The sequence below is a fragment of the Artemia franciscana genome, chromosome 18 (assembly GCF_032884065.1).
Source record: "Artemia franciscana chromosome 18, ASM3288406v1, whole genome shotgun sequence".
In the NCBI taxonomy this organism is placed as follows: Eukaryota; Metazoa; Arthropoda; class Branchiopoda; order Anostraca; family Artemiidae; genus Artemia; species Artemia franciscana.
In genome coordinates this window covers 15,054,881-15,079,860 of record NC_088880.1, presented here as the reverse complement: position 1 = coordinate 15,079,860, position 24,980 = coordinate 15,054,881, and the positions used below count along the sequence as shown (strand labels likewise).

The 24,980-nt window shown below is 35.3% G+C and overlaps 1 protein-coding gene across 4 annotated transcripts in view; it reads right to left on the bottom strand.

The window, feature by feature from the left end:
* LOC136038664 (glutathione S-transferase 1-like) overlaps positions 1 to 24,182 on the bottom strand; it is a 30,182-nt gene extending 6,000 nt beyond the window's left edge. The window contains exons 1-3 of one of the 4 annotated variants that reach the window (XM_065721931.1): positions 23,990 to 24,182; positions 5,217 to 5,380; positions 2,878 to 3,066 (exon numbers count right to left, since the gene is read on the bottom strand). In XM_065721931.1, coding sequence (XP_065578003.1) covers positions 2,878 to 3,066; positions 5,217 to 5,372 — 345 coding nt within the window. In that variant the 5' untranslated portion in view covers positions 5,373 to 5,380; positions 23,990 to 24,182. Of the gene's footprint in view, positions 1 to 2,877; positions 3,067 to 5,216; positions 5,381 to 16,376; positions 16,401 to 16,643; positions 16,748 to 23,989 lie in introns of those variants that run through there. The other 3 variants (XM_065721932.1, XM_065721933.1, XM_065721934.1) reach the window with 3 other exon arrangements.
* Between the last annotated feature and the right edge of the window lie 798 nt (positions 24,183 to 24,980).

The following is a 24,980-nucleotide window of genomic DNA, read 5'->3' as shown; positions in this document are numbered from 1 at the left end:
ATTTAGAAAATCCTGAACCCTGGTGCATGGCAATACCACTCCAAGACAGGGGCTTAAAAATTGTTTTTACGATATATTTGAAATTTTTCAAATGCGACTAAGAGGAATGCACATCTTTGTTGGGATGGAGGGGATATTAGAGGGCCAGGAAGTGGATCGAAAAGCATACAGCCGTTACTCCATTAGCAAAGAGCAGCTTACAGTGAAAAAAAAATGTTGTGTCAATTGGGGCCCTTGAATAGAGTGAAGAAACCTTTTCCCGAACAAAGGTCTGGAAAACCATAGATGTAGACCTCCCAATCTTCTTTAAATTTACTTGTAGACAACTTTTTGGATTGATGCGTGACGCCGAAATTAGGCCCAAATTTGTTTGTTCTCCAATCGTCTTGCTCCTTTCTGAGCAAAACAAGCCTAAGAAAAGGCAATATTTTGAGAAGAAAATTTAGGTTGTATTGATTTTTTCCGCTCCAAAACGAGCCGAAATATTTCTTGTCTCCCATCAGGATTAAACGTTCTGGATAATTGTATATATATATATATATATATATATATATATATATATATATATATATATATATATATATATATATATATATATATATATATATATATAAATCAAGGGGACCTTAATGATGACAGCAAATTTTGGGGGAACAATTACGTTTTTTAAATTCCCAGTGGGGAAAATTCGATATGTTTCAGCTAATGAACTTGAAAATTTCTGGGCATGTACGGTGTCAAAAGAACCTCCATCAGAATATAAAAGGAAACAAACCTGGCTGTATTGATTCGTAGCCACTGATTTTACTTTTTTTTAAGATAGCAAAACAGAGTTATTTTTACAAATGAACTTGACTTGTATTTATTAAAGGAAACTAACAGTTATACGAAAATAACGCATGCAGTTTTTTTAAAATAAAATGACGGATCAGGATAAAGCATATTCAAGGACGTTTAAAGTAAGTAGCCGTTAATAGTAAATTCTTTGTTTAATTTATATGTTTTGGATGAAAATAAAAAATGTCTATGTCTATGTCTAAAAGGATGAGGATGGTTTCAACCCTATATCCATATATCCTTTGATTTTTGATCCATATGACTGAAAATACTTTTAATTTAATCCATTTGATATTCTTTTCACTTAAAATTTAATTCTATAGCATGCACTTAAAATTCTTTACAAGAACTTTATCAGTCAAAAGCGGTAAGAAACTAATTGAAAAACATTTTCAGAGAAAGACCTTTTTTTTCATGATTGCACCGTCAGATGCAACATAAAAAATTAAATTAAACCCATAGTAAAAATTTAAAAGGAAATTTTGATAAAAAAAAACTTTTAAGTAGGTAAGAATTGACATTCAAACCTGACTCAGGAATGAGAAGTATTATTTCGATTAATCTTAATGGCGAAATTTTCTTGCAAAAATAATATATGAGGATATTACACACGTATATTTGACAGGGTATTACACATATTTTTCGAAGAGTAGCTTTTTTGGGGGTGTAATTTCATATTTGAGTGGCTCCATTGCCTGAGTTCTTGATATTTCATCATAATCCTTAAATTGTTGGAATACAGCATCTCGAATGACTCCGTGAGGTAAGAGTCAACAGTGAACAAAAGCTACATTTTCAGAAGCACAGTTATTCTTAACAATATGGTTAGTTCTTTACTATGTTCCGATTAACGAAAAAAATAAGGTTTTTTCCTCTGTATTTCATTAGTACAAAGCAGGTCGAACGCCAACCCTACTACTTTGAAGTAAAGTCCTATAGCTAATATACTGTAGTACTACGCAGTTATTTTTGACGATATTATGTATCTGCGAATAAACCACACGATTCCAGGAATAAGCGTCATAAATTGCTTAAATTGTTTAACGTGAACAAGAAAACTCACACCCCCCCCACTCAAAAAATGCATGCACACTTCCGAATAACAAATCCTATACGGAAATAATGGGTCAATTTTATTTCTTAAAGATCTTTCCCCGGGGGCTGTGGGGGGTCATATTATCTCCAAATGTATAGCTATTGGACCTTTCAACTAGGCTGAACAAAATGATTATCTCGAAATTTTAACTGGACAGGCTTGAGGAAAACGGTGGGAGGGGGGCTAGTTACCGTCCAAATTTTTGGTTACTTAAAAAAGGACACTAGAACCTTTTATTTACGTTCGAATGAGCCCATTTCTGATATTCTTAGACTATTGGTTCGATGCGATCACCCCTGGGGAAAACAAATAAAGAGACATCCATGATCTTTCTTCTGGCAAAAATACAAAATTCCACATTTTTGCAGAAGGGAGCTTGAAACTCCGACAATAAGGGTCTTGTATACCTTCAATCTGATAGTGTAATTTTCATTAAGATTCCTTTATATTTATGAGTTGTTTTTCTCTTTTTAGAAAATCAGGCCAATTTGCTCACGCTAGTAGCTTTTGAAGGGTGGCACTAAATTTAATGAATTCTATGTTTGGAATTGGAATCAGCACTGTTGGAAAAAAGGAAAAATAAAGGAGATGAAGGCATGATCTTCTCTGTTTCTCTTAAGCATGAGTTGAGATAAGGTAAAATCTGTTACCCGCACTCTGTGCATAAAACCTTCTAAGGATCATAATCCTTTTGATCATTTTAAAAGAATTGAGACAAAACTTAAGCAGCTTTATCCACTAGTATAGAGTACTTTTTATTCCTTAACGAGACCACCCATGTCATATTTAGCTTTTAGTCTTTGAGCATTGGCTGGGGACGTGAGTTAATTCCGTTAAAACTTTCAAACTAAAAAGAAACATTTGTGAAAAAATTACAAATTTCAAAGAAAAAGTTAAACGAATTAAAATTGGCAAAAGAAAAGTTTAAAAGGAAGACTACTCACATAATATTCGCCAAACTTCTGGTAGAGAGTACCCATATCAAAGTAAAGCCTATTATCGACAATGGCGCGAGCCTTTGGGTCCTTAGGGTAGAGAGTGTCGTTCTTGGCGTATTGGTTGGCCAAATATTGAAGAATGGCTCTAGACTCCCATAAATAAAATCCATTGTCATCAATAGTTGGGATGGTATGCTAAAAAACGAGAAACTTATCATAATGCCAGGATCTTTTTAACCTCCAGTGGTCTATAAAGGAAAGACGGGAAAAAATAAAATGTTATTTTATAGTAAGGACAATCAGGGATACTTTTCATCAATAGTTGGGATGGAATACTGAAAAACTGGAATACTGAAACTTGTCAGAATGCTAGGAATTTTTTAACCTTCAATTGGCTATAAAGAAAAGACGGAGAAAAAAAAATTATTTTTAGTAAGGACAATCAGAGTTACTTCCTCACATAATCATCTTGACAATTGAGGCATTTTCCATATCTGTGAGCAAACTAATTTGAACCATTTTCATAATATTTTACGGTCAAATATTTAAAGTGATATGTGATTGTTTCTTTAAGCTTCCAGCCAGCATGAAAGCACTCCCCCTCCCAATTCTTCTCTTAAGGGAAAGATCAAAGTCACTGGGCACTAAGTTGGGACTAAATGTGGATTTTTTGAAAATGTGTCATATAAATCGAATAAAGACCCGCTATGTTGCACAAGCACTTTGAGGACGGAGAATGCATAGAATCAGTCTATTTCATTAAGTCATCACACCTCTTCTGTTTTTAATGGCTCTGAGTAAGCGTCAAAAAGTCGATTATTGAGAATCTGCTATAACTGTTGCCCCCCCCCCTACCCCGCAATAACTCCAGAACCAATAAAAATACCCACAATCTAATCACAACAACCTCAAAACCTTGCGGTACTTTGAAAATTATCTTTCCAAATCTATTTCATAGTTATATTCTATTTTAGTTATGGGTAATTGTTAGTTATCCAGGCCACACTCAAGAAGTGAAGTTAGGTTAATCATAATGGAATATACCAAAGTATGATGAAAGTGTAATACTTTAGAAACAAAATTTGGGGAACTACCACAGAGAATTACGGAAAGCAGGCCGATCAGAACGCATTATATTAAATACCTGACCTGACTTCTATTTATTACATATTTAATTGAAATATATCTGTGTAGTAGTTTATATCACTGAGACTAAGCTAATTATTTCCGAATGCGGACAGAGAAACAGGTTCGACTCAGATCAAGAACTTGAGTGTAGTCGGGATAACTAATAAGTACCAAGCTATGTATTATATTAAAGCAGCAAGATTGATTAACTGGTTGTTTTTATTTGCCATTCCTGTGCTTCATTTTTTTACGAGCTATTAAATAGCAATGCACTCCTAAGACTTCTAAAGATGGTGTCAGATCGAAACACAAAGTACACCGTTAGAACCGCCTTGTTCGAAAACTATAATTAGGAAACTTACAGTCCCTTGGCTTGAAAAACCAGGAAAATCCATTGGTTTGGAAAAAAAGAAAAGTGGCTGCAACAACGATATTCTGCATCGAGGGCATCTTGTCTTCAACTCAAACACCTGGGCACTGGGAACTGGGTAACCTGCAGTCAGGCACTGGGCTGGTTCAATAACACTATATAGGAAACTAATTGTCTCTTGGCTTGAATTACAAGGAAAATTCATTAGCTTGAAAAATAAGAAAAGTGGCTGCATATACCACTGATGTATACCCAGTGTATACCCTGATGGTATACTTTGTTAAGTGGCATATCTAGGTCTAGCAGAATGACATCCACAATGGGCTCCTTTCCAGCAATTCAGTGATATTATATGATTAATAAATTTTTTCCGTTTCTCCTTCTCCACAGCTACCGGGCAATAAAACTTCACAGAGAGATGTTTAATAGCTCATTCAAGGAAACTGCTACATATAGTGCCATCGGTAATTAACAAAAATTTATTTTTAGAAAGTTTTAATTGCTGTGGCAGCGGTAGCTGCAACCTAGTAAATCGTGGTTGATGCGGTAGCTTCCAATTAAGAGAATTAATCTATATGTTTACCCCCTGTTCTATGTATATCTGCTTAGTGTTGTTCTGTTTTTTTTTTATCTTCAATTTAAAAAATCAACAAAAATCCCTGTCCCTTCCCCCTATATTTTAGTGAATCACCATTGTTAGGATTTAATGGATGGGGTCCAGATTAAAAAGAAAAACGGATGACATACTCGTCAAGACTGTAAAATTAGGGAGTGGATGGGTCCAAAGTTGCCTATACCTACATAAGTGGGAGACAGCATAAGAAATAAATAATTTAAAACAATATACCTGTGGATTCATTTTAAGGTATTCTGGTCTCATATGTTCTCCTTTCATAAGATCGGTTAGCTTCAAGTTTAGATGAACATCCAAAGCTTTGGCTAACATCATTATTGAGCGGCAGGGTGCACTCAATGGCATGTAGTAAAGATCAATGCTTGGCATTATGTAACCTTGAAAATAAAATTTTATTAAATTGCAAACGAGTCACAAATGGGACATAGTGTTTTCAGAAAACTTACCACATTTTGCAAAGAATATGCACGGATATGAAATATGCATTGCTACTACTATAACTCATATTAGCAACTCACTAAAGTACCAAGCCAACTAAGCTGCTCACTCTCCTCCTCCATCACAATATATTTAAAACTTCCCTCTTTACACCCTCCCAAAAAGTCTCTGTCCTTTTTGAATCCTTTCTTACGATCCCTTCCTAACCTAATTGGGGACGACCTACTTTTTTGATCCTAGATGGTTGGTCAAAAGGACGATTTATGACAATCTGTCATCCTTCATCCTCAGAAGGTGTCCTAACCGTCTCAGCCTTTCTCTCATTATAACCCTAGAAAGCAAGAAAGAACCACATATTTTGTAGAGTTTGCTGTTTGAAACACTGTCAGTCTGATGTCCACAACAGTTTGTACTACTGGACTTTTTCCACTAGCTAGAAGAGAATTATCACTAACCATAGGCACTAAATTTTTCCAACAAAATGAAACGCTGCGTGAGAAAATTTTCGATGGATTTTAAGTGCAAGATTCGAAAACCGTTAAGTCTGAAAATATAGCTAGCCTATTTCTTCATTAAAAAATAATTACGAACGGTTTTTGTGTCTAATATTTTACTCTCGAAACATTAAACGTTCAATCTATATTAAATCTTTTTAAATATATTTTGACATTTTAATGTTAGATTTTTAGTTTTGCAGAAAATCATTTATTCCCGCTTTTTTTTACAATGGTGTTGATTAACACTTACCGTTTATCTATAAAAACGTGCTGATAACAATAAAAGAGTAGTATGGCCCTAACAGGTGCAGTTTACGCCTGAGGCTCTGAATATTATAGCCTAAACTGCACTGGCACATTACAGATGACACATAGTTTGCATATTTACATTGCAACATATATATAATCAAGTCGTGCTACTTAGGAGAATGTACGCAAAGAAAGTTGAAGCGCCGACCCAACACCTAGTTGGTGGGGGCGCTTTGTGCCTCCCCCCAAGCCCCCCCGCGCGCGTAAGTCGTTACGTGCCATTGTAGTTTGTTTTTGAATTGTTTTTTTTTTTTAGTTTTTAGTTTTTTACCTTTTTTTAGTTTTTTTTTAGTTATACCTCATGATTCTAATCATTGCCCTTGAGCTTTGTTGATGGTGATTGCTAATCGAACATTCCCTATGTCCCTGTCGTCATTTATCGCGGTCGTCATTTATATTCCCTGTGTCTCGGTGTCCAGGTCGTCATTTTTGTCCCGGTCGTCATTTGTGTTCCGGTGTCCCGGTCCACCCCAACACCTAGTTAGTGGGGGCGCTTCGCCCCCCCCCAAGCCCCCTCGCGCGCGTAAGTCGTTACGCGCGATATTAGTTACGTGCCATTGTAGTTCATTTTTGAATTGGTCTTTTTTTAGTTTTTAGTTTTTTACCTTTCTTTTAGTTTTTTTTTTTAGTTATACCTCATGATTCTAATGATTGTCCTTGAGCTTTGTTGATGGTGATTGCTAATCGAACATTCCCTATGTCCCCGTCATCATTTATATATCCCCCTGTGCCCACCAGCGTCCCCGTTGTAGTTGTTTTCCTGTGTCCCGGTCGTCATTTGTGTCCCGGTGTCCCAGTCTGTAATTTCTCTTTGAGTGTCGCGGTCGTCATTTATATTCCCTGTGTCTCGGTGTCCAGGTCATCATTTTTGTCCCGGTCGTCATTTGTGTTCCGGTGTCCCGGTCTGTAATTTCTCTTTCAGTGTCTCGGTCGTCATTTATATTCCCTGTGTCCCGGTCGTCATTTGTGTCCCGGTGCTTTGTTGATGGTGATTGCTAATCGAACATTACTTGTGTCCCGGTCGCTTTCTCTTTGAGTGTCCCGGTCGTCATTTATATTCCCGATGTCCCGGTGTCCCGGTCGTCATTTGTGTCCCGATGTCCCGGTCTGTAATTTCGTCAGTCGACAAACATGACGTCAGTCGACACACAAAAATGACGTCACTCGACACACACACAGAGACAACTTATTTATATATATACTAGTTGTTGGGGTGGCGCTTCGCGCCATCCCAACACCTAGTTGGTGGGGCGCTTCGCGCCCCCCCAAGCCCCCCCCGCACGCGTAAGTCGTTACGCGCCATATTAGTTATGCGCCATTGTAGTTGTGTCCCTGTGTCCCACCTGTGAATATAGATAGATTTATATATGTGTTTCAAACTACGTTGTGTTTCAAACGCTCATATGCAAACGCTCTTTGTTAATGGTGATTGCAAATACTAATCGAATTGGGAATTGCAATCTTTTAAATTGAAAAAACAGATCCGTTGGAATCATGGGAATGCGAGGAATAAGAACAGCCTCACCCTCATAAGGCCCTGTCAAGATTGTGGCCTCTATTAGGTTTTCCATTGTTTTTTTTTTTTTTACGGCAAGTCGCGTGCCATTGCAAAGCTTTGGTGGGTTGATATTTCTTAAAAGTATTATTGGTACGCCTATTTTTAGTTGTAGCACGTGTGGTGGAAACCCTGAAAGATCTATGGAATTTAAAAATTCAGATGGATAATTAACCGCTTCATTTGGTTCCAAAACTGTGTCGACTGACTTGTAAAGGACTGCCTGGTCTCGAATCTTGGTCAAAACAATATTGTTGATTTCGTGGACGTCTATATTTTTGGGTGCGAGAATCGCTCTTTCACTTAGCCATTTATTATTTTTATAATTTTTTAGAATATTCGGAAATACTTTTTCAATCAATTCATTTTTGGACGTCACTAAATTACAGAAATCAGCAGGTAGTTGTATACGTCCTGAAATTGAGTCTACTGTTTGACCAGAGTCATCGTTTTGCAATCGGACACGCATATTTGTAGTTAATTTTAATATTTTTACGTGTGCCCATAAATTAGAATTTTTTAGGCAAGCATTCATTTCGTCTGCAGGAGTTAAACTACGTAAAAATTGCGAATATACAACATTCTTGGCTTTCCCATTGTCTCTGCATATACAAAGCCGTATGTACTAATAATGACATCATATGCAAACGCTCTTTTTACAAACAAACAAACATGCATCCACACAACTCGTTTTTATATAGATAGATAGATAGATAGATACAATACAAATTAACTGCGTAAAACTTGCGAATATACAACATTCTTCGCTGTCCAATTGTCGCTGCATATAAATACATTGTCAGGTTTACCGACCCTCGAACATGCAACGTACAATTGTCCATGGGAAAAATAATCAGTATTAAGATCTATACCACATTTTTCTAATGATTGACCTTGAGCTTTGTTAATGGTGATTGCAAATGCTAATCGAATTGGGAATTGCAATCTTTTAAATTGAAAAGGCAGATCCGTTGGAATCATGGAAATGCGAGGAATAAGAACAGCCTCACCCTCAAAAGGCCCTGTCAAGATTGTGGCCTCTATTAGGTTTTCCATTGTTTTTTTTTACGGCAAGTCGAGTGCCATTGCAAAGCTTTGGTGGGTTTATATTTCATAAAAGTATTATTGGTACGCCTATTTTTAGTTGTAGCACGTGTGGTGGAAACCCTGAAAGATCTATGGAATTTAAAAATTCAGATGGATAATTAACCGCTTCATTTGGTTCCAAAACTGTGTCGACTGACTTGTAAAGGACTGCCTGGTCTCGAATCTTGGTCAAAACAATATTGTTGATTTCGTGGACGTCTATATTTTTGGGTGCGAGAATCGCTCTTTCACTTAGCCATTTATTATTTTTATAATTTTTTAGAATATTCGGAAATACTTTTTCAATCAATTCATTTTTGGACGTCACTAAATTACAGAAATCAGCAGGTAGTTGTATACGTCCTGAAATTGAGTCTACTGGGAGCTTTCCGCTTCCAATTGTCAGCAATTGATCTGAAAATGTTTGACCAGAGTCATCGTTTTGCAATCGGACACGCATATTTGTAGTTAATTTTAATATTTTACGTGTGCCCATAAATTAGAATTTTTCAGGCAAGCATTCATTCGTCTTCAATGGCTCTGGTGGTGCAGCCAATAGAGGAAGTTTAACTTTTCCTGAGGCGCAAAACATTTCCATTGTTTCACCATTGAATTTCAAGGCCTTGCAATAGGGACAAATTTTTGACATTGTCCCGATTTGAACACATCTACTCAAGCTATAATCATCGACTGGGTTGTACCTGAATGCCAGGCGATAACTTTCAGGTTGCTCTGATTCCTCGGCACGCTTTCTTTTCTTACTTTCTCTATCAGCAGCAAGCCTGATTTCTTGCTGTTCTTGTGATTCCTCGGCACGCTTTCTTTTCTTACTTTCTCTATCAGCAGCAAGCCTGATTTCTTGCTTTTCTTGTAATTCCTCGGCACGCCTTCTTTTTTCACTTTCTCTTTTAGCAGCAAGTCTGCTTCCGCGTTGCTCTGGTAGTTCCTCGGCACGCTTTCTGTTCTTTTTTTCTCTATCAGCCTCAAGCCTGTTTCCTTGCCGTTCTTTTGATTCCTCGGCACGCTTTCTGTTCTTTCTTTCTCTATCAGCCTCAAGCCTGTTTCCTTGCTGTTCTTTTGATTCCTCGGCACGCTTTCTGTTCTTTCTTTCTCTATCAGCCTCAAGCCTGTTTCCTTGCTGTTCTTTTGATTCCTCGGCACGCTTTCTTTTCTGACTTCCTCTATCAGCAGCAAGTTTTTTGGCATAGACTCTTTGAGCATCTTCATCGGCTTTTGCCATGGTAAGTTCATCAGTCATTTTAAACTTTCTTTGTGTGCATTTTCTTGTAGCAAGGCTTGATTATGCGTCTGTTGGAAGTGCAAGTATGCAAATTATGTGCCATCTGTAATATGCTAATGAAGTTTAGGCTATAATCTTTAGATCCTCATGCGTAAACTCTGCAACTGTAACGGCCATACTACTTAGAGGGAAGGGAAAACGTCCTAAGTGTCCTTTTCAGATCCCGGCCTCACGTTTAGAAAAACTCAAGCATGTTCTAGGCCAGGGATTGAATGGCAGCACCTGCCTCTAGTGCTTTTACTTTTTTTAGATAAATGTCAACGAAGGCCCATTGAAATCAGTGGATTTTCGGTAGAATCAAAGAAATTATCAGCAGAAAAAATCAGAAATATATTCTAGATGTGGTCTAAGGAGCGCTCTGAGAACCAGATAAACCGTCTTTCTGAAGGGCTTTAATAAACGGAAAACGCCGGTGTGTTCTATTTTTGCTAAACTCACGACCCCATGATACCGTCATTGTTCAACAAAACACAACAGAAGCTACGAATCCGTCGAATTTCAGCATGAATAGGGGAATCCTTAAAATTTCTAATATTGTATTTATAAACTCCGAATGGAGAAGCAGGACAAATTAGTTTGAAATTTAGAATATTGCTTAGATCCCTTCGTATACCCATTACTTGTACTCGCAACCTACACAAGCACAGTTTTTTGTAAACAAAAATTGCATTTTGATTTTGCTCTTGATTTAATTTGAAAAACTTTTTAATTTGATCATGGTTGCATCAGCAGCCACAACCTAGTAAAGAGCGAGCCATAGTTCATAGAAGCCGAAGTAAAGAAAAACCCTGATTATACAATAAATTGTTTAGTGGCAATTATCTCCCATGTAGCACTATTTGGGAAACAGTAATTTTAATGATACAAGGTCTACAATCCGATAGAAGAGCCTGAACTGTTTTTCCCAAATCCAGTTAAAAATGAAGCAATGTCTTCTGGATTTCATTTGCAAAAACGATATCGGTTGGTAAATCATGAAATATAGTTTTTGACCGTGGAGAAAATCGGTCACTATGGAAACGCCGACTGTCTACTTAAAGCTCAGCAATTTAATTAGCATATGGGAAAATGTCTCTAAGATCAGTAATGGCAGGATATTTCTGTTGTCTTGGCCCAACTCTCATTGTCTTCCCCTTTCTTTCAGCAAAATCCTAGTTACGTGATTTTTTTCCAATTAAATTATAGTTTTGATTGATTTACTGAAATTCCGTAAGCATATATAGCAGCTCATTATTTCCACCATTAAACAAATCTCCTTAAAGCCGTATCCAGGAGGGTTAAGGGATTTGAACCCCCCACCCCACAAAAAAATGTTTGTACGAAATAAAAATGTAATAAACACGCAATAAAAATGAATATAAGCAAATTATTGATGCGTTTTTTAATATTTGTTTTTTGTAAACTGCCCCCCCCAAAGAAAAAATCCTTGATACGTCTTGAATCTCCTTTCAGATTTGCCGACGTCATCCCACCTAAAAAAAAATCTCCCAATCTACCCCCCAAAATACCTCATCGTGGACAAAGTCGTAATTTATTTGGAAAATTAACATCCCTTCGATTTCTAAAAATTCGTAGATGATTAGCGCACCTAAATCCAAATTATAAAACATTTAATTGGTAAATTTAACTTGAAATAATATTCTTCACCAAAACTCTAACACTTCTCTAGAAAAATAAACTACTCGATATACTTGTGCCAACACCCCAATACTGAATTTCTTGGCCTTCTATTCTAGTCATAGAATCTCTAAGAAAAATATTTTCACTTTCTTTGGGGCCTTCGCCGTTATTCCATTCATAGGAGAAATAACCAAATTCAAGGAACTCTATCATTGTGAATTGAGGTTGTTAAGTAGAAACATGCGGATGCATTAATTTATCTAACAGTTTCAAACCACAGCCAGAAAAAAAAAAATCATTATTAAAAATTTAAGTATTTGATTTTCAGCCAACTGTCATCCAACTTGTTCCAGACTTTACTTTAAAGGTGGATTCCAGGCAATAACAAATTAAAAGATAATGACAAATTATTGCTGTATTAATATTAAACACAATAAGAGGATGCAAGCCGAAATTAAAATAATCCTTTATTTTATTACCATAAATTTAGCTCTAACTATTTGGCGATTAATATTAAAGCATCTAAAAAAACAATGAAATTAGTTTAAAAGGAAACTACCATTTTAATTCTTTTTGGGGCGTAAATCTGATTTGTAAAACAATACCCTTTGGCCAATCAATTTCGAACTTCAAAGGGCAAATCCTGTGAGAATATGCTACATTTTGACGGAGAAGGCATTGTTAAATTGATTAAATCCCATGTGCAACTCGAATTTAAAAGGGTTGCCTGAACAAACCCCACGTAACTGCGACCAAGGTCGAACGGTAAAAATAAATTCAAGAGTATAAAACATGATCGTTCTAATCTAACAAGTATATGTCCACGCATTGTTAAAACTACTTTCTAAGGTTTACAATAAAGCTAGAAACCTCATTTAGGAAACTAACCGTTCAAGAGTTATCCTATTACTTGATCTCGAATCACTGTATATTCTTTCGTGTGCATGTTTTACTTTTTCTCAGCTTCATGGTGACCTCCCCCATCCCCTAAGTGTTCCGCCATCTTTCACCTCTGATCAGAATAATTATAATCTTTGTAATATCAAAAATCATATTCGAGTTCATTTTACTACTTGTGTAAGGTAGGATTTTAATCCTTTAATTGCGAGTCATATTGTATGGAATAAGTTGCCCGAATCAGCTCGAAGTTGTCACTCATTTGATTTGCTCAAAAAAACTATTAAAAATTCTTTGGATTCTGAGATGTTATTGTGTCTATATATATATATATATATATATATATATATATATATATATATATATATATATATATATCTATATATATAAAAATAAGTTGTCTGTGGATCTGTGGATCAGGTGACGTCATGTTTGTCCGCATATGACGTCTGAATTATTTCACACTAATACAAAAGAAGAAAAAAACTAAAAAAGGTAAAAACTACAAAAAAAACTAAAAAGAAAAAAAAACTAAAAAAGCTAAAAAACTAAGAAAAACTAAAAAAAGGTAAAAATCTAATAACTAAAAAAAAACTGAAAAAAATAAAAAAAGGCAAAAACTACAAAAAAAAATAAAAACTAATAAAAAAACTAAAAAAACTAAAAAAAACTAAAAAAGGTAAAAAACTAAAAAAAACTAAAAACTAAAAAAGAAAAAAACTAAAAAAAAGGAAAAAACTGAAAAATAAAAGAGAAAAAGAAAACTAAAAAAATATGAATAAATATATATAAAAATAAGTTATTTGTGGGTTATGTCTGTCTGTCTGTCTGTCGAGTGACGTCGTGTTTGTCCGCATATGCCGTCTGAATTATTTCACACTAATACAAAAGAAGAAAAAAAACTAAAAAAGGTAAAAACTACAAAAAAAACAAAAAAGAAAAAAAACTAAAAAAGCTAAAAAACTAAAAAAAACTAAAAAAAAAGGTAAAAAACTAAAAACTAAAAAAAACTGAAAAAACTAAAAAAAGGCAAAAACTAAAAAAAACTAAAAACTAATAAAAAAAACTAAAAAAAACTAAAAAAACTAAAAAAAGGTAAAAAACAAAAAAAACTAAAAACTAAAAAAGAAAAAACTAAAAAAAAGGAAAAAACTGAAAAATAAGAGAAAAAGAAAACTAAAAAAATATTAATAAATATAAAAAATATAAATATAAATATAATATAAATTAGCAATCAACAAAGCACCGAGACACAAATGACGACCGGGACACAGGGAGTATAAATGACGACCAGGACATAAGTAAAAAAAAAAACTAAAAAAACTAAAAAAATGGTAAAAACTACAAAAAAACTAAAAACTAATAAAAAAAACTAAAAAATCTAAAAATCTAAATAAACTAAAAAAGAAAAAAAAGAAAAAAGGAAAAAAATAAAGGAGAAAAACAAAACTAAAAAACGAATGTATATACAGACCGGGACACCGGGATACAAATGACGACCGGGACACAGGGAATATAAATGACGACCGGGACACAGGGACACAACTACAATGGGGACGCCGGGGGGCACAGGGGGATATAAATGACGACCGGGACACCGGGACACAAGGAATATAAATGACGCCCGGGACACTCAAAGAGAAATCACAGACTGGAACACCGGGACACAAATGACGACCGGGACACAGGGAATATAAATGACGACCGGGACACAGGGACATAACTACAAAGGGGACGCCGGGGTGCACAGGGGGATATATAAATGACGATGGCGACTCAGGGAATGGTCGATTAGCAATCACCATCAACAAAGCTCAAGGGCAATCATTAGAATCATGAGGTATAGATCTGAATACGGATTGTTTTCCCATGGACCATTATATGTTGCATGTTCAAGAGTCGGTAAACCTGACGATATTTATATGCACAGACAATGGGACAGCAAAGAATGTTGTATATTCGCAAGTTTTACGTAGACATATATATATATATATATATAAATATATATATATATATATATATATATATATATATATATATATATATATATATATATATATATATATATATATATATATATATATATATATATATATATATATATATATATATATATATATATATATATATATATATATTCACAGGTGGGACATAGGGACACAACTACAATTGCGCGTAACTAATATGGCGCGTAACGACTTACGCGCCCGGGGGGCTTGGGGGGGGGGGCGCGAAGCGCCCCCACCAACTAGGTGTTGGGGTGGCGCGAAGCGCCACCCCAACAGCTAGTATATATATATATATATATATATATATATATATATATATATATATATATATATATATATTTATTATTATTTCATTGGGGTCTATTTAATCTACTGATCTACTCCATTAATTTAGTCTATTCAATCTATTAGTCTATTTAGTTTTGCTTTCTAGAGTTTTTATTCTATTTATATTTTCTTTTCTTCTTCTTTTTGCTCTTCTCTCTGTGAGTAAGTGATTAATTTTTTTTCTTCTCTGAGTAAGTGACTCATAGTGAAAGTAGCACATAGTGAAAGTACCACCAGACCTACTCATAATGAGGTAAAATTATAGCAGTTCATATAACTGACTTACCAGTAAAGTAAACATACCATTCGGTGCCTTTTTTAGCTCTTAAAAATGACGAATTTTCAATTAAAGTATGCGTTATCGCTCGTTTTCAAAAAAATAATAATATGTTTTCTCAGCGCTATCTTTTCCATCGTTTTCGACAAAATAATGCTACACTTTCTCAGTGCTAAAATTATCTATAGCAAGATTAATTTAGGTTAGGTGAGGTTGGGTTATGTTAAAAAGTACTTAAATTTGAATTTACGGTAAAAGCGATTATTATATTCGTAAAGAACATAAGAAAAGGCATCGAGTGGTATATTCACTTTATTGGTAAGCCAGGTATAAGAACTGTTATAATTTTACCTTTTTTTCTGTGCAGCTAAAAGAAGACAAGAAATCTATTTGATTGGCTTATCTTAGTTAAATTTCAAAAGAGAAGTTCAAATAAATTCAACATGGATGATGGCACAAGGTAATCCGTGATATCAACCAGATCTTTCTATGGATAGCTCCGGCACTAGTCAAGACTCATTGTGAATTGATCTAGATAATCAGGCAAGTACGCTGAATTTCGTTTCGTTGGGGGGGGGGAATTTTGAAAAATATCCAAATAGCAAATTATGTGTTTTACAAGATCAATCAGGATTCTCATTTATTTCACAAAAATTTATTGGGAAAACCTCAAGCCCCTTCTCCAACAGCGAAATATCTAGACCAAGAATCCCTTAGGCTATTACAGGATTCTAAATTAGCCAACATACTTCATTCATCCCGGTATTTCGATATTTTCTCTAAACTAGTTAATCCCCTAGAGAAGGCCGTATTCATGGAAGAGAATAAGGAGGTTTGAACCCCTCCGCCAAAATATTTGTCCGGCTAGTAAATATGTAACATTTTTGATAGGTTTTTTTTCAGACCTCCTTCGAAAAAAAGCCCCTCCTTCTGAACAAAAACCTTGGATAAGGCCCTGCCCCTAGGTTAGCTCTGGTACATTTTGCTTCAGCATAAAAATGTTAGTTTCTAACTGGTTTTCTTTCAGCATTACTACAAAAAAAATGAAAAGCCATTACCTTCAAATAACTGAAGAGATCACTGTCTGAACAGCGGCCACAGTACTAAAAAAAGACTAAAGACAAATATAAACGTTAAAATTCCGAAGTTTCGTAATGCAATAGAGTTAAAGCCATATCATTTTGTAAGCGCATGACCACATTCTTTCCATGGTTTCTCAGTCGGGTATATCCTTACTTTTGGACGGTAAAGGCTTGTCTAGACCACCCGACCGTCTTAACCAATATTCTTTTTTTCAATAATAACAAAAATCAATAGGAACTTACTACCTCCGAATTACTGACAAGATCACAATCTGAATAGCAGCTAGACAGAGACTGAAGGAGGATTGGAAGAAATGTATCTGACAAGCATAATGTTTCGCAATGCAGGAAAGAGTTACAAGCAAATTACTTTTACAGTGATGACCTTGATTGCATTCCTTTCTGGATTTAATTAAATTTTGATACCCGGTTATTAAGAGGTCGTATTTTTATATTTTGGACAAGAAAGTTTAGCTGTAATTTACCAAAAATATGAATTTTAAGAAACAGCAGTATTGTCGTCCCTAGTGATTTATCGCTATTTCTAGTGAGTTTTCATATTGCCTAAACAGAATATCACTAGATTATTTTGTCGATTATTAGAAACACGTTCAAGAATTACCCTTAGGTTACATTAAAGGAAACCCGTTTCATAGCAACAAAAATAAGTGATGGATGATACAATGCATTGAACTTAGACAGAATGAACTGGACTTGTGTAATTTGGACTATATTTTTACACATTAGGGGTGGGGGTTAGGTTGCATTTTGAGTTAGGTCAGGTTTCCATAATTTTGTCTCTAAAGTATTATTTTATCATCATGTTTTGTTATTTTTCATTAGGATTAACTTCACTTCTTGGGTGTGTTTCCAATTACCGACAAAGTACCGAAAATCACTAAATCAGCAAAATCAAGTGATTTTTTCACCGGGTGGCAACCCTGGGAAATGGAATGTTGAACAAAAGTCAGCAAAGTATGCTTACTCTTTTTTTTCAAAGAGAGGGGGCAAGTTCAGCAAAAAATATTAAGTGGAAAATATAGAACAGCCATATAAAATGATATTTTATGTGTAGCGTGTGCTTTAGAGTCCCTTCTTACTGGTACGTATGCCGGAGTTTATTTGGAGGTGCCTAACGATTCAGGGGGGATGGGTAAGGCATTAAAAAAATTAAAATTATAGGGAAAATCCAAGACACTATAGGAGCGAGTGTACACGTCTTGAAATTTCAGCTGCGGCGTGGATCCAAACCTCTCCCTGTGCCTACGAGCTTGCTCCTGAGGACAAAATTAAAAGTCACATAGCGAAACTAAGTTCCAAGGCAATATACTTATTTTACAAATATGTGATTTATCCTACTTTAGGCACGTCAGCAGAAAATTAGCCTACTAATGCCCTATAAAATCCCTCATCCTAGAGGTCTAATACTAAAAAAAGACCTAAGGACAGAAAATGTTTAACCCTCTATCATCGTCTGTTTGAATCCCCTAAGTTAGAGAAGTGGGTGAAAGCAGTTTAGTGTTTTATATCTAGGTTCAAGCTAAAAGACAGAGTCAGGCTTAAAGAACAGAAAAAAGGTCTCGACAGACCTTCTGTAAAATTTAGTTCCAAGCATTATAGCCGCAACAAGTGAAGTGCTATTGGCTTCTTGTTGACGAATGTTTCACAGAAACTGATCTTGGTGCTCATAAGCAAAGCAGTTTTGATTACGTTTCATTGATTTTCGGAAAGATGTCGCTAATAACAAAAACAGAGGAAGTGAATCGTTGGGGGAGCCCACCAAATTCTGTGTTGTCATTGTCATGTCTTTTCTTCAAGGGCTTGTGGCACTCGTGGCAGATACTCTGCGACAGCTTTAAGAAAAGAGTCTGCTTGAGATTCAATTGGCTCCGTCCAAAACAATTTATGGTCTAACACACATCAGGGGCGAGAATCTTAACTAACAAATGGAACAGCTGTGGACTAAGCGTCATTTCACTGAAAATTACTCAAAAAATAAAGAAGCGCACAAGATTAAATCTTTGAAGTTTGGCATTCCACATATTCCACGGTCTGCATGTCATCCTACATCTGCATGGGACAATCCAAAATAATTTGTTATCAACCTAACTATTACCCTAACAAGCCACAGCTCATACAACTCTTCACTACAACACAGGGACACAATTTGGTATGGGGAAGAGGACAACTGCCCCTCCTAGACCTCGGTTTGCCCTTCCCCAGGCCCCAGTTTGCCTCCCCCTCCTGCCAAAATATACTTTCTTTAAAAATCTTGTCAAAACAAAGATAAGTCTGCATAATTCAAGCATCCACAGAAACGGGTCAGTTTTCTTTAGCATATCTTTACCTTTATGGTACTATATAGCATGTTTTTCTGTTTTCACTGTTATTTTCACTTGATTTGGGAAATTTGCTCCAACTTTGCCCCCCCCTCCAGGATTTTGACGAAATTACGCCACTACTAGAGACAACCCGCCGCCCTACCCACACCACTTCATGTCCCACAATTGTCCAACATTCTGACATTCTAGTTATTCATATTCACCTTAAATAATTTTTAAAATTCGCCCTGGACCATTATAAAAATAAAAAATCTACAAAAGTAAGATTTTTCCGATGTTTTTGTCTCATCGACTGCTGGGGGATTGGCATAGGCGACTACTGAGCCTCGAACAAAGAGATAGTTACATATTATGTTTAGCTTTGCGATGCTCATGTGTCTTAACCTTATATTTGTTATTGGTGACTTAGAAATACATGAATATTAAAATCCTGACTTTGGTGGAAATCAAACGCCATTTATGAAATATATACTTGCTATATCTCCATTTTGGAATTCTATATTGTAATATTTAGTCTTATAATCAACAGGCTTTCGAATTCTTAGATAAAATTTGTGATAAAAACTGAAAACCTTTCTGGGAGAGGAACTATGCAAGAGGGATAATTTGGTCCACTATAATCAAATTGTCATCGAAATTGCATATATTGATAAAATTTGGAAGTAATCAAACAGTTCGTGGTAACGAACTGTAGTAAGGAGCGACCCGGCTCAATAGTAACTGAAACTCTAAAAAATGGAATTTTGATACCAATAGTTACATCAAAAGAATCGCATTTAAATGCTGATTTTAAATATAAATGTTTCATCAAGACTAGTTATACCAATCAAATGTTACAAGCCTGAGAAAATTTGCCTCATTTTAGAAAATGGGAGAAATTTAGAAAATAGGAAACATCCCCTAAAAGTCATACAATCTTAACGAAAATCACACCATCAGATTCAGCGTATCAGAGAACTTTGTTGTAGAAGTTTCAAGCTCCTATCTACAAAAATGCGGAATTTCGCATTTTTTGCCAGAAGACAGATCACGGATGCGTGTTTATTTGTTTTTGTTTTGTTTTTTCCCAGGGGTGATCGTATCGACTGAGTGGTCCTAGAATGTCGCGAGAGAGCTCATTCTAACGGAAATTAAAGGTTCTAGTGCCCTTTTTAAGTGACCAAAAAAATTGGAGGGCATCTAGGCCCCCTCACACGCTCATTTTTTCCCAAAAGTCACCAGATCAAAATTCTGAGATAGACAGTTTATTCACCATAGTCGAAAAACCTAATAACTATGTCTTTAGGGACGACTTACTCCCCCGCAGTCCCCGTGGGAGGGGCTGCAAGTTACAAACTTTCAACTCTGTTTTAGGGGGGAGAGTTGAGGGGGGTTACGTTGAAGGATATTTCCATGGAGAAACTTCTTCTGGGTGAAGAGAATTTCAATGAAGGGGGCGCAGGATTTTCTAGCATTATTTGAAAAAACAATGAAAAAATAAATATGATTTTTTTTTCTACTGAAAGTAAGGAGCAGCATTAAAACTTAAAACAAACAAAAATTATTACGCATATGAGGGGTTTACCTCCTTGTTATACCTAACTCCTTACGCTAAAGTATTTTTAGTAATTTCAACTATTTATTCTACGGCCTTTGTGATTCAAAGGTCATTCTTAAGTAATTGGGATAAAATTTAAGCTTTAGTGTAGAGAGCGAGGTATCGACGGGGGTTACAACCCCCTCATATACGCAATAAAAACATACGAATATAGAAGTTCGTTACGTAAGTTAATTCGTAAGTTACGTATATTTTTTACCAATGAAAACGTTTGTAAAAATTAAAAGTTCTAGTTGCTTTTTTAAGTAACCAAAAAATTGGAGGGCAACTAGGTCTCCTCCCTCGCTCCTTTCTTTATCAAAATCTTCCGATTAATTGCAATTAATTAATATGCAAATTTCGTTTTAATTATTTATGTGCGCAGAGCCAAGATCAAAACATGCATTAATTCAAAAACGTTCAGAAATTAAATAAAAAAATAAAGTTTTTTTTAATGAAAGTAAGAGCAACATTAACGCCCCGCTCTTTACGCTAAAGCTCGACTCTTGCACTTAACTCTATTTTTAAAACAGTAAGAAACTTTAGCGTAAAGAGCGGGGCTTTGAGGAGGAAAAGCCCCTTTCATATACGGAGTAATTTCTGTTCGTTTTAAGTTTTAATGTTGCTCCTTACTTTTATTTAAGAAAACTTGTTTTTATTCAATTGAACATTAAGAAGTGGTCGAAAAGGAGACAATTTATAGAATATATTAAATAAAAAAAAACAAGTTTTTTAAACTAAAAGTAAGGAGCGACATTAAAACATAAAACGAACAGAAATTACTTCGTAGATGAAAGGGGCTGCTTCCTCATCAACGTCCCACTCTTTACGCTAAAGTTTGACTCTTTCTCTCAACTCTACTTTTTAAAACAGTAAAAAACTTTAGCTTAAAGAGCGGAACGCTGATGAGGAAGCAGCCCTTTCATATAAGAAGTAATTTCTGTTCGTTTTAAGTTTTAATGTCGCTCCTTACTTTCAGTTAAAAAAAGCTTGTTTTTTTTATTTAATTTCTGAACGTTTTTTAATTAATACATGTTTTGATTTTGGCTCTCCGCAGAGGAAAAATTAAAACGAAATTTGCATATTTATTTTTTTGGCTAAATGTCTTTCTCATAGTTTTGATTGAATGATTTTGAGAAAAAATGAACGGGGGAGGAAGCCTAGTTGCCCTCCGATTTTTTGGTTACTTAAAAAGGCAGCTAAAACTTTTAATTTTTTACGAATGTTTTTATTAGTAAAAGATATACGTAACTTATAAATTAGCTTACGTAACGAACTTTTGTATTATCATGTTTTTATTACATATATGAGGGGATTCCCCCCCTCGTCAGTACCTCGCTCTCTACACTAATGCTTAAATTTCGTCCCAATTCATTAAGAATGACCCCTGAATCACAAAAGCCGTAGAATAAATAGTTGAAATTACTACAAATACTTTAGCGTAAAGACCGAGGTATTAGGAGGAGGTGAGAACCTCATATGCGTAATAATTTTTGTTCGTTTTAAGTTTTAATGCTGCTCCTTACTTCGAGTTGAAAAAACTTTTTCATATTTTTTTTCATTTTTTAAATAACGCTAGAAAATCCTGAGCTTCGTTCATGGAAATTTTCTTCCCCCATGACAAATTCCTCCATATAAAGTTCCCCCGACATATCCCCTCTTCTCAACCCCTCTCCCATCCAAAAAATCCCCCTGAAAACGTCTGTACACTTCCCAATAACCATTACTATATGTAAGCACTGGTCAAAGTTTGTAACTTGTAGCCCCTCCCAAGGGGACTGTGGGGGAGTAAGTTGTCCCCAAAGACATAGTTATAAGGTTTTTCGACTATGCTGAACAAAATGGCTATCTCAGAATTTTGATCTGTTGACTTTGGGAAAATAATTAGCGTGGGAGGGGGCCTAGGTGCCCTCCAATTTTTTGGTCACTTAAAAAGGGCACTAGAACTTTTCATTTTCGTTAGAATGAGCCATCTCGCGACATTCTAGGACCACTAGGTCGATACGATCACCCCTGGAAAAAAAACAAAAAAAACAAAAAAAAAAAAAAAAACAAACAAACAAATAAACACGGATCCGTGATCTGCCTTCTGGCAAAAAATACAAAATTCCACATTTTTGTAGATAGGAGCTTGAAACTTCTATAATAGGAACTTTATAGAAACTTCTATCAAATTCTATGACTTCTAGGGGATGTTTCCCCCTATTTTCTTAAATAGGGCAAATTTCCTCAGGCTCGTAACTTTTGATGGGTAAGACTAAACTTGATGATACTTATCTATTTAGAATCAGCATTAAAATGCGATTCTTTTGATGTAGCTATTGGTATCAAAATTCCATTTTTTTAGAGTTTTGATTACTATTGAGCCGGGTCGCTCCTTACTACAGTTCGTTACCACGAACTGTTTGATTAAAGAAGCTGGGAGGAGAAATTCACAAGAGGGTGATTTGGATACTATATTACTATGTCGTCATCGGAGGTGAATATGCTGATAAAATTTTGTGGTAATTGAACATTCGGAAGTAGTCGAAAAGCAGACGATTTATGAGAAACATTAAGGGGACTGCGAGGGGTAATTAATGAGGGGGAGAAATTTGGTGTTGTATTATTGCACAGTCATCGAATTTGCATATACTAATAAAATTTGGAAATAATTGAAAATTCGGAAGTTTGATGGGTTTGATGTTGCATTATTTTACTGTCATTGGAAGTCGTCCTAGCTAAGTGGTTGGTGCGCTGGATTGGGAATTCTTTGTCTGAGGGGCACGGGTCCGATTCCTGACGTGGCTAGTTATTTTTTTTGGCACAGGGGTCAGTGGCGTGACTCTGAAAGCTCAGCGAGAGTGGACCCAATTCCAAATGGTTACCAAATGGTAAAAAACTTTATAATTAAACCCTTTTAAAGCTGCTAAAATATTTCAGTCAGTTCACAGTGCAGAATGCGAAAGGGAGTTGTACTTTTTCCAAATTAAACGCATTTTTCTCCAAATTCTTTAATACCCTATAAATCAGGACTTAGGAAAAGTACGAGTTGGCGGCTAACTTTCATATATGCCAAGGCTATATCTGGGTGAAAGTAAAACAGTTCAAGATAGGGATGATACCTTTTTATTGACAGTGAAATATAAAACTATTTAACTGGATATTTCGAACAATATACAGTGTTCATCATCAGTGATGATGAACACTGTATATGTGTTCGATTTCACTGTTTCACTATTTCACTGTCAATAAAAAGGTATCATCCCTACTTTGAACTGTTTTACTTTCGTCATGGAAAGGCAGTGTGGTCTTCGAAGTTGTCTATATCTGGGCTAATTACCGAGGAGGACTGGGACGCAACTGCAAACGCAGTGGTAAGTGTATCTAGAGAGGACATTGAATTGGTAATGAGATGGTATATTTATGTTTTTATTATCTGATTCCAGTACTGCAAGTAGCCTTAACCCAAACTTGTCTATTAAATAGGGTTATGCTTGGGTATTAGAGGAGAGGGAGTGTGGCTGGTTCTCAGTTTTCACGGGGTGAATATTATATGTGGGCGGGGAATTCAGTGATGAATCGAGTATTATTTTTATTTTGTAATTATTACAGCTATTGTTGAAGGGGAATACTAAGCACCTAACAGATAGAAATTAAGGACGTCGCGTTGTTTGGAAAATATAACTTACCAAAGTAGTTTAATCAATTTTGATGTGTCTCTAACAAGTGCCAGGAACAACTGAAAATAAAAATGCTGTTATCTCAGGATTAAAGTACTGTTTCCTAGTCAACAAGAAAAGATAACAAATAGTTTCTCTGTCTCAACCGCAAAGAAAAAGTATAATTATTTGTGCTCATTCACCGGGTAGGTAAACCAGTTGAATGAAAATGCTGACCAGCGATGATGAAGCATTTTCTTCAAAGTGTAAATCAAGTTTTTTGAGTTGTTAATCAGGCGCTTGCAACCGCTCGGATAGGATTTGAAATTTTTAAACCATTTTATACGAGATTTGCAATAAAGTCAATAATTTAATTTAGTACAAGAACTCCTTTGGGAAAAATTCTAGTTTAGCTACTTTCGCTATCTTGGAAAGGGGTAAGTTAAGAAAATGAAATTTTCAGTAATGAATTCAGGGCCAAAAATATACTCTGGGAAGGTGTTGCTAAGCTTCCATGTTAACCCCCTTCTGATTTCTAAGTCTTAAAAATTTGCTACTTGACAGGTCTATTAATTGAAATTTTGACAAAACAACATTTTAGCTTGATTTTCAGGTATCAGTTTCTTTTTTCTCTGGTTTTAGTTCTGGAAATGCAAAGGTTTTAGTTCTCAAAGGACACAAAGGTTTATTCCAATTAGTTCTGAATATTTGAGTAGAATTTATGTCATATCAATTTAGGAAATGATTATTTTTACTCTATCTGATGAACTTTACTGTAGCTGATTTTAACAAATTATCCTAAATAGTATCGTAAATATCGTCAATAAATCAATTCACCCATAGCGATTAACCTCTGTCCAAGTTTCAGTTCATTCAATGCTAATGAACCGGATTCAATAAGATAAAAAAAAAACTCGCTTCCTTTTTTGGTTTGGAAAGAATAAGATTATTAAACAATATGTAGTTTATTATATTTGTATATACATTATTGCTTTTAATTGTTTTACTTTAGTATTACTAC